Source organism: Zophobas morio, unplaced genomic scaffold, assembly GCF_036711695.1.
Source record: "Zophobas morio isolate AGI-343-1 ecotype UQ-CSIRO unplaced genomic scaffold, CSIRO_AGI_Zmor_V1 ptg000002l, whole genome shotgun sequence".
Lineage (NCBI taxonomy): Eukaryota > Metazoa > Arthropoda > Insecta > Coleoptera > Tenebrionidae > Zophobas > Zophobas morio.
The window spans coordinates 3,465,480-3,480,099 of NW_026972107.1; the positions used below are offsets into that span (position 1 = coordinate 3,465,480).

The 14,620-nt window shown below is 41.3% G+C and overlaps 1 protein-coding gene across 7 annotated transcripts in view; it reads left to right on the plus strand.

The window, feature by feature from the left end:
• The window catches only part of LOC135124538 (leucine-rich repeat, immunoglobulin-like domain and transmembrane domain-containing protein 2), a 243,474-nt gene that overhangs the window by 227,249 nt on the left and 1,605 nt on the right, over window positions 1-14,620 (plus strand). For 6 of the 7 annotated variants that reach the window (XM_064049680.1, XM_064049691.1, XM_064049670.1 and 3 more), the window contains one exon: window positions 13,137-14,595. In XM_064049680.1, coding sequence (XP_063905750.1) covers window positions 13,143-14,595 — 1,453 coding nt within the window. In that variant the 5' untranslated portion in view covers window positions 13,137-13,142. Of the gene's footprint in view, window positions 1-11,963; window positions 12,508-13,136; window positions 14,596-14,620 lie in introns of those variants that run through there. The other variant, XM_064049724.1, reaches the window with a different exon arrangement.

Below are 14,620 nucleotides of genomic sequence, written 5' to 3' on the forward strand. Positions count from 1 at the left end.
GCCAATCCTCCGACATAAATTATCTTGAGGTCCGCACGTACGCGGTCACAATAAAATTTTACTGTTATTAGAGGAAATTTATGCGGCGCTGTGACGATTAGGCGACTTCGTTCCCGAGTAATCGCCATCGATTCCGTCCAAGGAAGCTTTTAACCCTCTTACAACGAAACGAGTATTAGACATCAACTCCAACGTGTTTGCACCGGCAAATATTTGCTCACAGTCCGGGAATTCGCCTTTAGAGCGCTCCATGTTTACACGAAGTTGTCAGCACGTATTGTCCTCACGCGCGCTACTTGTCTGCACCAGACCGGACCTTAATGAAGTAAAGCGACCCGTGCTGAGAAAGAAGTCGGTAGTCCCGCTCACCAAATATACAACTTTTCGACGCTCCGTCTCTTTCCCGCGCACGCCAGCCACCTGTGCCGCTCCACAGTAATCATCACGATTCGAACGAAACGCGAACGACGCCCTTAATGCAATCGAAACAAAAACGAAACGAAGATTGCAGCTTTCGGTTCAGCTTTTGCGGGAAGACGACTAATTATCGCATTCGCTTTGTCGTCGGTGCACTAATTACGCCGTACAAGTTAATACAGCAACTGCAATAACATTTCGCAGCAGTTTAAGCGTGCTTTAACAAAATAATGTATAAAACAGTCGACATGTTTTTGTTTTGGCTTGAACATTCACGAGTTACGTACAAATTTGTTGGCTCGTTTGAAGTCATAAAAGTCTCAATTTTAACGATGTTTTAGAGTGTCTCTAAAAAAGCACATGCACGGTAATTAAGTTTATGGGGGAATAAAATGGGAAATGTTCGTTTAATTAATGTGTGGGGAAAAGTTTGATAAATGCGTAACGAGGACGGTCGATGGAATAATTTATTTACTTGGTGTTTACAAATAGTTATTGATTGTAAATACGAGTCGGGCGCGTAATTAATTATCGGATTTGTGAAAGAAGGGAAACTGCGAACGCTTCGAATTAGGCGACCTTGACTCTAAGCACGACCCGACTAGAAAGCATAGTAACGAAACGTGAAAAATTGCAACCCCTGTGAAGATCTAGAAAGGAAGAAAAACGTCCTAGGTCGAAGAACGAGTAAATAAAGGAAAGGAACGGTGCGTAAGACTGGCCTTGTATTGAACGGAAACCGAGTTTTTGTAATGGAGCTATTGTTATGCGCACGGTGAACTGCATTACTACTACTACGACGACAAAGACTGTCGACTTGCATATTCGCTAATTACGTCAGAAGTTGGTGGTTATAAATTTTTAATTCCTTCCTGGAGCGGGTTCGTATCTGGGATTCTGGAGTTCGTTCGGGTCATATCGAAACAGTTGTTTATAAAAGATGAATATTTGCTGTATTTTCCTAGGAGACGCTTTGAGCCATAAATTATTCTTGTTTTATGAGGAGCACGTTTAATGTGCTCGGTCCATATTGAAGTGCAAATATCGATCATCGTTGAGAAATCTTCGAGATGTGTGCGTGCGTGAGTCGCGACATAGAATTCAATTTTCTTAACTATTCTTAACGTAGTTAAAGTTATGGAAAGATCCTCTGCATAATGCTCGTATTCTGAGATGGTTGCATTAAACTTAACAACCTCTACAGAGAATTGAAGTATGGTACTTAATTCATGTTATGATGTTGCAGTAACGTTAATTAAAGTGAATATAATTTCGGTTTAGTACCGAAACGAAGTCGGGGGGTTTTTCCCTGACGTAGACTTAGAGTTGAGTTGTAGCTGGTGGTTTCAACGAAAACTTGTTCACGGGTAGATTCGACGTTCGAAGTAATTAGCGAGAAACCAGATACGTTTTTTGCCGCCTTGTTTTGACATTGTTGTTGGCTTCGCCGCCCCTCGAAGAAAAATGAAAGCCTCTCCGAACAGCCATTGAAACGAATTCAATTACCGGCTAATAACCCTTCGCCTTATTAAAGGTTAAACTTTAAAGTCCCCACTCGCACTTGTTGCTGCTCCGTCCCGTTTTTAATTTGCAGTATCGCGCACAGTCGATTAAACCTGCAAGCAAGCTAATTAATAAGTGATTATCACCAATTTCCGGCGTCATCCGTTGTTGTGATCGAGTCGAAACGCCAACAACCTGCTGAATAATTAATTCGCAAACTCCGTCCGAAAAACGGAATTTCCTCCGACGTTAATTTTTAATTGGACGCGGCGCCGCAACGACCGTTCTTTTCGCAAACTAGTTTTCAGTCCGTTTTTACAGCGGTCTTCCGGTTTCTTTTTTAAGCAAAAGTGAAATTTCATCACGGCCCGTGGAAATCGCCAGAGCTACTGCGTTTCCTCAATTAGGACGAAATGAAATTTCCTTTCCCACTTTCATTCAGTTTTGTTTCAGAACACACTGCTTAATTAACTTAATTAGATACTTCGGCACACGGCGGGACGCGGATAGATAAGGTCATTATAAAAGTTTTTCGGCTAGGGGATGCCGCTTCCGACCGACGCCGCAGGACGGGCCGCACCCAAGTGCACGGAGAACTCGGAGAAGGGTCAGAGTCAGAGCAAACAGGAAGCGATCAGGTGGGGCGCGAAGATCTTATCGCACAATAGGCGGCTTTGTTCTCTTATCGGCTGTGTCATGTGATGATAAGCCGCTGCAACGATGCAAAATTATGCAAACGGTCGAGAGCTAAAAATAAACGTTGCGAAACTGCAAACGCTACGAATAAATCCCGCGCGGAGAGCTTAGGCGTGGCTTGGTGAAACCGTCGACAAGGATCCGTCGTAGGACCGGCGAATTCTCTCTTTTCATCAACGACGTGGCGCACGGAGAAATTTCTCGATTCGTATAGTAGTTATCGTTTTCTGGGGCGGCCACGCGTTCGTTAATTTAATTGTATTGTTGAGGCCGCGAACAGTGAGAAGCAACGTTCATCTTGAAGGAACTACGATTATAGAATTTGTAAGCGCGGTCCGCTTGTTTTCGTTGGAGTAAAGGTAGAATAAATTAAATTCCTCGACGAATTAGTTTCGTCAAGTCGTAATAACGTTTCCGGCGTCCATATCGCCGCGCAGAAAACCGCACGAGCGAGCTTTGCCTCGGCATTCCTGGCGGCATCGGATAAAAGACAAAATCAGCAGTAAATTTCGGATTGAAAAATATATCAACAGTAACGTTTTAACCAACACCAAAGCAATATCCGTATCTGAAAGCTAACATACGACGATTGCCCCAGAATTCATCTTTTTTCCAATAATGGCCGAAACACATAAGAAAGATTTATCGTTTGCTCCATCTCGAAAAAATCTTTTTCCGGGGTGAAACCTGTGCGGATGTAAATTCGAAAGTCGGTCGAGAATTTTCGTACGTTATTGCATTTAATTAGCATAAGAAGGCGCATTTCCGCCTTTGTGCGAAGTTTTGGACGTCCGCCTTGCCATTATAAATTAATGCCCAATTTAAAATTTCATTTTTCTTCGGGAAACGGGATAAGAACTTATTAAACTTTTTTATACGATTCGCATGTAAAGTTCTATCTATATTTTATATAGGGGAAAGTTGGACAGGCCGAAATAATTCTTATAAATATTTAACGTTGCTTTTAATTTGTCTTTAATGTGGTTTCTTCCCGACTCACTCAACTTTGTCCATTATGGAATTTTATAGTAGACTCCGGCGCCTCTTGTCATTCAATAAAAACCGTGCCACCACGCTCCGAATACACTCGGCACAACGAAATCCCGGAATTTAATTTCATCCTAATTAGAATTAGCCTCGTGTGCCTACTCGACTGTCGCCGCCTGCGATATGGATATTTCATGACGTCACGCATCCCCACCCCGGATCAAAAATCCGCGGCCATCGACCGGTTTAGCATCCGTCACAAAAGCGCCTAATTACCATATGCATACGACTTCATTCCGCGAAAGAGTGCGTGTCGGCCCTCATCCCGGACTTGTTGTTAAAAGTAAACAGCGGTAAAGCTTAATATTTCACTACTCACTAAGCTATGCATGAGAAGTTCTCTGCGGTCCCACGCGAGATTTAGACATTCATTACCTACGTCGTCTACTTCATTATTTAACTTTGAGCTAATAACCACATGCTTACTGAGCTTTCGTTCCTTGCTTACGCCGTCTTATTTTTGAGCCTGCTGCATATTTTAATGCAATTCGCGATATATCGCCCACACGAATCATCACGGAAAACGTTTAGCATACGAATTAGACTCGAAATTATGACGCGATAAATTCGGGATTGGACAAAACAGCGTCGCAAAAACGCCGATTATCATTGATGCACGACGTGATAAACCCGGATGATCGTTTTTTCCGGTATGGCCATTCCGGGGGTTTAATACAAGATTCGGTCCGTGAAGTGGGCGGTTTTGATCCGGAATTACAAGTTGCGGCTGAAAAACAAATTTCATTACTCGTGTAGCGCTGAAAATCGGAGGATAGACAAAACGCCGATGTAGAACACGTTCTCGAGATGTATTCACGTATTCCATTAGCGTTACTCGTTATTTGTATTATAAGGGAGCGTTTTACGACCGATAGGTGTGGAAGGGGTGAAAAATGCATGGTCTACATCCAATTGTTTTAAGCGGAGTAGTGCTTTTATAGATCGGGAATTGGAAGGTGGTGAAAATAAAAAGTCGGAGTGGAAATGATAGCAAATGGGAGCGGGAGATGGGAGGTAATAATTCTCGGAGATGGATGATCGCGGAAAGAAAAAACGGTATTACGTTAGTACCTTGCGAATTTTGTTGCACTTTTATGGGTTTCGATTTGGCTAAAAATGCCGAACCGTGTGACGAGCAAAAGTTAAAAGTATCGCCGGAAATACAAAAAAACTCAATTAAGTTGGAAAGTACCGAAGAAAAACCGGCTGCAATAAATTCGGCGTAAGAACTTTAAAGTATTCACAGTTAATTAAGTGTAAATTCTATCTCCTTTTAGAATTTCAAATATCCTAATAGAAGACGCGCTTACTTTAAATATACTTACAAATCTCAAACCTTATCCGCTTTTCCGACATCTTAACAAAGAGTGCAATTTCAAGAGTCGCCGCTCTCGAATTTGCATACGTCGCTTGGAGAAACGCGTTTCTTTGCTAAGATAATCAAAAACTGACCGTGAAGTCTTTACAAAAAAACGGGAAGCCAAAAGTTGCGGGTTTTTGCAGCAACACAACCGGTCTAGACGCAATAATGAGGATAAACACCACGTTAAGTGGACCGTACGAAACAAAACAAAAAACCCTATGCACACCCCACACAAATTGCTTTCGCAAAATCAAATTTCACGTTCTAAATTTAGCCCTTGTATCAACATCCATCCATGTTTACCCCCAAATCAATTCTGTGAAAATTTCCAAAACAACATTTGCGTTTTTCCATCGTGGCCTGTTTACAAAACACGGCGTGTTTATTATACAATCCCCATAAACTAATTTTATGGCGAACATGAGCCAGCAGGATGCGCCCCAGCCATAAAACCCCGTCGCGAGCTCAAGCTCCTTCGACATACACGAGTGAAAATAAGCTCACGAGCATAAATCTCGCGCCGACGATCCTTATCGACGTTAACCCCTTAATTAAAACAATCGTTACCCCGCTCCCAATTTGCTCTCTGATGGATGAGACACCTCTTTAGATCATGCCGGCAGAATTCCATCCGCTGATGTGTGGCCGTGCGCTAAACATTTGTAAGGCGACAAAGACATTGTCGCTCCACAATACTCTTTATGTACACACAGATACACACTATCCTGTACGAGATGGATCGTTTGTCACGCGACGACGCCCTTTGTGCTCCGGTAATTAGATGCAAGTGCCGGAAGTTTTGCCACTTCGAACAGCGCCTGACGACACCTTTTTGCGTTAAAAGTCGAAGAGGTTTGAATTGTAGGCGAAAGTCAAAATTTTTAACGATTTTTCCACACAGCCGCTGTCCCGATGAGTCGCCTGTCACGCGACCGGCCCTCCTGCCTCCGGTAATTAGATGCAAGTGTCGGAAGTTTGAACAAGTTCGAACAAGTCGCATGACGGAACGCAATTCCGACCTCCAACTTTTTCCATTTGTGTTTTTTCGAGTAAATTGTTGCATCACATGCCATTCGGGAAATTAATTATTTTTCCGGTGCAACGGGCGGGATCGATCGCGCTCCGGGGGTCGACACGTGCTGATTTAGCTAAGTGTGCGTTACTTTGAGAAGTAATGAGTTAGAGGCAATTTCATTAACGTCAATGACAAAATGGAGTTTTTAATGGGATATAAATGCCGAGCTTTGGAGTTTCGGGGGGTCGAGCTTACGCATTACAACCGGAATTTTCTTGTGAACAACGTAGAAATGTTAATTTATTGTTGTAGCGACTAGGCGGAATGAGGGCGGGAGTAATTAATTTTTTCCGGAAGAGTTGCGTACGCGATTGTCTGGTGGTTGTAACTAGACGACGGAGTTGTGGTATCGACGATGACGGAATCGATAAAAAATGAATGTTAAGAACGACATTAAAAAAATATTTCGGCGACTTCCGCACGCGAGCAGTTAATTCATTATGAAACAAATGACTTCATTACATATTACATGACCAAAGTTTAAAGTGGGGCAGCAAACGGTTAAACAAATTCTTTCGATGTACTGTAGACGACTAAAAAATATTAATTAAGGCGTGTTTGGACCGAATATGGAACACAAAGTCGGACACCGCGAAATATTTACCCTTTGTCTCGACCACCCTGTATATGTATTCTTCACGTCCTGGCATTGCTGTCTTCGTGTTCCTCGCCACCGGAACACGATTATGTAAACCTTCCGGAACTTTCGTTGACTATTTGAGAGATTATTATGACATCCCCTCGAGCTGGAGGGTTGAAACTGACTCGGGATTTTGACAATTCATTCCGTAATTTTCGATATTTTATTTTCTGCTTGTGAATTTCTACGCCATATTCGGATTTGTAGATGGAAAATTTAATGTCAAAATTGACAATTTCATTGACGTTTGGATTAATCCGTCATCCGGTCACTAGATGTCGCGGCAAAATATGACAGATGTACATCTAAAGCGATATATATTACATTACTAAGCATTACACACATTTTAGGTTCATTATCAGAACTCATTTATTTTTCTCACTTAGACTTGAGTGAGAGATACTAACAGGTAGATTTAGAAGTACAAAGTCATCTTATACAGTACAGGGTCATCAAAATTGATTGAGAGAGTTGGTACACCTGTTTTTGTCGTGAAGTTTGTCAACCTTATGACAGATTTGTTTAAGATTATATGGCAATGAATTCAGTGGCGTGACAAAAATTCGAAACTTCAAATCTGACAACTAATATTTTTACCAAAAAAAAAATCGAAAAAAGACGCCACTGAGTTTTGAAATTTGGAACTTGAAACTTCAAATCTGACAGTTAATATTTTTATACAACTTAATAAACCAAATTATTCAAGTTCAGGTTTACCAACTCTCTCAATCAATTTTTATGACTCTGTATTTACCACAAACCAAAAACAATTTCAAATTAACAAACTTATCAGTTCCCGATTTTGTGAAAAATGTTTGCTCAAAAAGCAGCACCTTTGTAGGAAAAATGTAGAGAAGAAAGAAGTGGTGAATAAAAAAATTGTCACAATTGAGAGGGGGTGGGTGGGCGGGATTTCATTTAGTGTATTATTTTTAATATACGAAATGTTCTTTTCCCAACAAGAAACTAAAAACATTTAACTATCCTGTTGTTTAAAGAAAACTATATGTTACTAAAAAAAATCCCAATCTCAATTGTGATGAATTTTTTATTCGTTGTCAGACCGAGGGGCGGAGCATAATTGCAAAATACATATTCCTCTACAAAAATTTTGAACACTTTTTAAGTTTCTTGTTATGAAAAGAAGACTACGTATATTAAGAAGACAGGATGAAATTTAAGCCCCACCCACCCACCCTATCTCAATTGTAATGATTTTTTTTATTCATTGCCAGACCGAGGGGCGGAGCTGAACTGCAAAATCCACATTTCTTTACAAAATTTTACTCTTTGAAGAACATATTTCACATGGTAATTTCTTGTAGAAAAATGAATATTTTGCAACTAAGCTTCGCCGTCGGCTCATGATGAATAAAAAAATCATCACAAATGAGGGGGGGTGGGTGGGCGGGGCTTATATTTTGACCATTTTTTTCTTAATATACGAAATCTTCTTTTCGCAACAAGAACTAAAAACATATTTAACTGTTGTGTTGTTCAAAGAAAACTATATGTAAGAAAAAAAGTCCCGATCTCAATTGTGATGAGTTTTTGATTCTTTGTCAAACCGAGGGGCGCAGCATAATTGCAAAATACATATTTCTCTACAAAAATTTTGAACACTTTTTAAGGTTCTTGTTGTGAAAATGAGACTGTATGTTAAGAAAAAAGGGCAACATATAAGCCCCACCCACCCTATCTCAATTGTAAGGATTTTTTTTATTCGTTGTCAGACCGAGCGGTTGAGTTTAATTCCAAATTCGCGTTTCTCTACAAAATTTTACTCCTTTAAGAACACATTTCGCATGGTATTTTCTTGTAGAGATATGAGGATTTTGCAGCTACACTCCGCCTTTGAGCTCACGATGAATAAAATATTCATCACAAGCGAGAAGGGGTGGGTGGGCGGGGCTTATATTTAATACATTTTTTTTAATACACGAAGTCTTCTTTTTCCAACAAGAAACTAAAAACATATTTAACTATCGTGTTGGTCAAAAAAAAATATATGTAATAAAAAAAAGTTCCGATCTCAATTCTGACGAATTTTTATACGTTGTCGAACCGAGGGGCGGAGCTTAATTGCAAAATACATATTTCCCTATAAAAATTTTGAACATGTTTTAAGCTTCTTGTTGTGAAAAGAAGACTGCGTATATTAAGAAGAAATAGCAAAATATAAGCCCCGCCCACCCACCCTATCTCAATTGTAATGATTTTTTTATTCATTGTCAGGCCGAGTGGCGGAATTGAATTGCAAAATCCATATTTCTCTACAAAATTTTGCTCTTTTAAGAACGTATTTCACATGGTAATTTCATGTGGAAAAATAAAGATTTTGCAACTAAACTCCGCCGTCGGCTCACGATGAATACAAAAATCGTCAGAATTGAGAGTGGGTGGGTGGGTGGGGCTTATATTTAGTACATTTTTTTTAATACACGAAGTCTTCTTTTTCCAACAAGAAACTAAAAACATATTTAACTATCGTGTTGGTCAAAAAAAATTATATGTAATAAAAAAAAGTTCCGATCTCAATTCTGACGAATTTTTATACGTTGTCGAACCGAGGGGCGGAGCTTAATTGCAAAATACATATTTCCCTATAAAAATTTTGAACATGTTTTAAGCTTCTTGTTGTGAAAAGAAGACTGCGTATATTAATTTTAATAATAATGAAAAAACTTTCAGAGTTTAAAAAATATATTTGTAGTCACTGCTACACGTGTTTCGGTACACAGTACCGTCTTCAGGCAGAAGAGAAACTGGGGTTTTACAGAGCTATTCCTGAATTTATACCTGATTTAACAATGGTGTTTACAAATTTATGTTAAGTAAGGGAGATTTGTTTATTTCGGTTTGGTCGTTCATTAGTGTATTTAATTTATTGTACCTATTTATTTCCAGACATTCTAACGCGTTTAATTTTGCGCCTTTATTTTCTATGTGTAAAATTTTGAATTCGTCGTTGAAATTATGCTGTTCTTGGATAAGGTGGTTCGCGTACGTAGAATTTGATTTTTTGTTGACAAATGCTGATTTATGTTCTTTTATCCTTTCCTCAAATTTTCTCCCTGTTTGTCCGATGTATACTAAGGGGCAGTCACCACAACTTAGCATGTAAACTCCAGAATTCGATTTCTTAGGTGACTTGTCTTTACTATTGTTTAATAAACAATGGTAATTTCATGTGGAAAAAGGAAGATTTTGCAACTAAGCTCCGCCGTCGGCTCACGATGAATACAAAAATCGTCACAATTGAGAGCGGGTGGGTGGGTGGGGCTTATATTTTGTACATTTTTTCTTAATATACGAAGTCTTATTTTCGCAACAAGAACTAGAAACATATTTAACTATTGTATTCTTCAAAGAAAATTATATGTAACTAAAAAAAGTCCCGATCTCAATTGTGATGAGTTTTTTATTCGTTGTCAGACCGAGGGGCGGTGCATAATTGCGAAATACATATTTTCATATAAAAATTTTGAACATGTTTTAAGTTTCTTGTTGTGAAAAGAAGACTACGTATATTAAGAAGAAAGGGCAAAATATAAGCCCCGCCCACCCACCCTATCTCAATTGTAATGATTTTTTTTATTCGTTGTCAGCTCGAGCGGCGGAGTTTAACTGCAAAATCCAGATTTCTTTACAAAATTTTACTGTTTTAAGAACATATTTCACGTGGTAATTTCGTTTAGAAAAACGAGTATTTTGCAACTAAGCTTCGCCGTCGGCTCATGATGAATAAAAAAAATCATCACAAATGAGAGGGGGTGGGTGGGCGGGGCTAATATTTTGTACACATTTTCTCTTAATATAAGAAATCTTCTTTTCGCAACTAGAACTAAAAACATATTTAACTATTGTGTTCTTCAAAGAAAACTATATGTAACTAAAAAAGTCCCGATCTCAATTGTGATGAGTTTTTGATTCGTTGTCAAAACGAGGGGCGGGGCCTAATTGCAAAATACATATTTCCCTATAAAAATTTTGAACATGTTTTAAGTTTCTTGTTGTGGAGAAAAAGACTGCGTATGTTAAGAAGAAATAGCAAAATATAAGCCCCGCCCACCCACCCTATCTCAATTGTAATGATTTTTTTATTCACTGTCAGGCCGAGTGGCGAAATTTAATTGCAAAATCCAAATTTCTCTATAAAATTTTGCTCTTTTAAGAACATATTTCACATGGTAATTTCATGTGGAAAAATGAAGATTTTGTAACTAAGCTCGGCCGTCGGCTCACGATGAATACAAAAATCGTCACAATTGAGAGTGGGTGGGTGGGTGGGGCTTATATTTAGTACATTTTTTTTAATATACGAAATCTTCTTTTTCCAATAAGGAACTAAAAACATATTTAACTATCGTGTTGAAAAAAAAAAACTATATGTAATAAAATAAAAGTTCCGATCTCAATTCTGACGAATTTTTATTCGTTGTCGAACCGAGGGGCGGAGCTTAATTGCAAAATATATATTTCCCTATAAAAATTTTGAACACTTTTTAAGTTTCTTGTTGTGAAAATGAGACTACGTATGTTAAGAAGAAACGGTAAAATATAAGCCCCACCCACCCCCCCTATCTCAATTGTAATGATTTTTGAATTCATTGTGAGGCCGAGTGGCGGAATTTAATTGCTAAATCCGTATTTCTCTACAAAATTTTACTCTCTTAGGAACATATTTCGCATGGTAATTTCTTATACATTAATGAGGATTTTGCAACTAAGCTCCGCCCTCGGCTCACCTTAAATAAAAAAATCATCACAATGGAGTGGGGGTGGGTGGGCGGGGCTAATATTTCGTTCGAGATAATAACGCTTCGTTCGTTTTGTTGTTGACTTTGTAGAATTCTGCCACATCATTATCGTCTCACATTCTAATCCCCGCATCCACTCTTTACGCGAGCATGAAATTGAACCGCGACCCAACTAACCCGTCGAAAACAAAATTAACATTTAAAAACACAAAGCTCCGCCAACCCTTCATAAAAAAAGCCATAATAAAACACCTCCTTTGAAAGAAAATAATTCGTTCCGGCGACTTTTTCGTTTCGACTAACCTCTGGCACGAAACCTTGACCCAGTAATTATTCCAAAGTACAATTTTCTCTGACAAAACAAAAACAACGTTGCACTTTGTTATTATCCATGATCGGCAGCGCAAGGCCGCCTGTCTGCAGTTGCCAACCGCCGCTCGAATTTTTGCAGTACCACAATTAACCGGCTCGGTTTGTTTCTTAATCAGGAAGAGATCGATAAAAGTCGCCTCGCTATAAATTACGCGATCCAGCATTTTGACAAGCACTGACCAACGCCACACACGCACGCTTGACTCAGTTGAACCAGTTTGCGACGTTGCCGCGTCGATTTTTTCGTGAAAATCGGGAAGTCGGGAAGCGCGGCCCGCTAGATCCCGAATTGAAACGTAAATAAACAAGCGAGTTAACGAACCCGGGTCAAATCTTCCGCCGTTCTAAAAGTAATAATAATAAATTATTAATGCTCGCTGGAAATTTCCGACGTCTTGAACATTATGCCGGACTGGTTGATTTACTTTTACACATGGCTCGGTAGACGCTACATCGGAATGTGCAGGTATCGCTAAGTCGGCAACGTTGCAGATCGTGATTCAACTCGCTTCATGTTTTATTGTCATCTCGCGGTGCTCGAGTTTAATGCATTTTATTAGTGGATTTATGAAGATGTGAGGTTCAAGTGGTGCACAATCAAGCGGAAGGACTCATATACGGCCATCATTGTTGGGTATGTAAATCAAGACGCCTGTTTTATTCAGTGTTCTTGAGCAAAACTTGATTTTCCGCTGTACCAAGTTTCCCAGGACTATTAAGGAATCGATAAGGATGTGATGTGGCACAAAGGACTGGGTTGGGGGGGACGCGGCGGAACCGAGGGTGCAACGGGGCCCGTTCTCCCCTAGGCTGTGTGCTTAGGTCGGGATCTTATATATAAACATTGTTAAGGGAAGTGGGGAAGGTAACTTTGCGGTTCGGATTGTTAAATTTGGATGTTATGATCAGAATGGCAAAAGGCCGGTTTTTCGGCTCAAAGACCGGAATTGTGCGAACTCCATCGACCGTTGTATTCCATTTTGGAATAACTCCTCTCGCATGAATAATTTAAAAAATCCGAAATTTTACCGAAAATGTGTACACAAGTTCTGAAAAGATCTCTCTAGGACGAATTGGCGTTAATTCGCCGTCCGCTTTTTCACCCGAAAATCACGTCCTCGCCCTCCGCGCGTCCTTCCGCTTCCCTTGCTCCATATTAAAGCCCCCATAAATATTTAACCGAAAGCTCGCTCACTCTGCAAATAACTCACACCAAACACAAGTAAATTTTTAAGGTCTCTCTTACGCTGCTCTTCGTTCCAGACGAAAATGGCACATCGGCTCTTCCTCCTCCTGGTCGTGTGCTCCGCCGTGGCGGCCTCCAACGACGACTGGACCCAGAAATGCAACAAGTGCAAGTGCGTGTGGTCGAACGGCAAAAGGACAGCAGATTGCACGAACATCAACCTAAGCGAAATACCAACGGACCTAAGTTCGGAAATCCGCGAAATCGATTTCTCGAATAACCCCCTGCACACCTTAGGCCGCGAAGTGATAAAACGTGCGGAACTCAGAGACATCCATAAGCTCAAATTCGTTAGTTGTAACATTAGTGAACTCGAAGAAACGGCCTTCGGAGGGCTGCTTCTACTCATCGAGTTAGACTTGTCGCGGAACTCCATCAAGAACGTGACGTCGAAGACGTTCAAAGACAACCTCAAACTCAGAATATTGTCGCTGAGCCACAACAACCTGAGGCGGCTGGAGAACGGGCTGTTCTACAACCTGACGCACCTCCAGAAGGTGTCCCTAGACAACAACGCGATCGAATTCATCGCCGACTCGGCGTTCCACGTGCTACCGGCGCTGCAGAACTTGAACCTAGCCGGAAACAAACTGACGGTCCTGGGACCGGACTTCCTGAAGAAGAGCGCCACGAACTTCCCCAAACTCATCAGCTTGAACCTCGAGGAAAACCCGTGGGTGTGCGACTGCCACCTGCAGGAGTTCAGGAATAGAACAGTCAAAGAAAATTTGATCACCACGAGGACGCTGTGCAAAGAACCTCCTCTCGTCAAGGACCGCTCGTGGACCGACGATGTCATCTTCGCTTGCGTCCCCCAGATCGTGGAACCTCTCCCTAGCACGCACATCGAGGCCACCACCAGCAACGTCACGCTCACCTGCCGCGTCCTCGGGGACCCTCAGCCCGACGTCAACTGGGTCTGGGTCTCCAATGGGAAAATCATCGAGAAGGACCCTCGCCAGAACACCCAGCGCTTCATCACCTCCAAGCGCAAGGTGGGCGACTACACCTGGAACAACCTCACCATCACCAACGTCAACTACCGCGACAAGGGCGAGTACAAGTGCGTCGCGACGAACCCCGGCGGGGTAGACGAGAAGAACGTGAGTTTGATAGTGTCCTCCATCGGGGGCTTCGGAAGCGGCGGCTCGTTAGCCATGGGGGCGACGTTACCGCTGATTATCGCGCTGAGTGTGGGTGCGGTAGTGATTCTGATCGTGATCCTCGTTCTCGTGTGTTGTTGCTGCAAGAAGAACACGCACGGGATGAGCGCGAAGCGGAGGGATCTGCAGAATTCGTCTGACGAGTGTATCAGGTTGCACCACGGACAGCCCGAGATGGAGAAGGCGCTAATCACGGACGTTAATCCGGTGATGAAGCCGCCGAGAGTGTGCTCCGTGCCCCCTTCGGTTAACAGTGGGGGAACGGAAGTCAGCGAGGTTAAGAAGAACCTGCTGGATAGCGATTCGGTGTTTGGTAAGTCGGGGATTTGCGGCGGTGT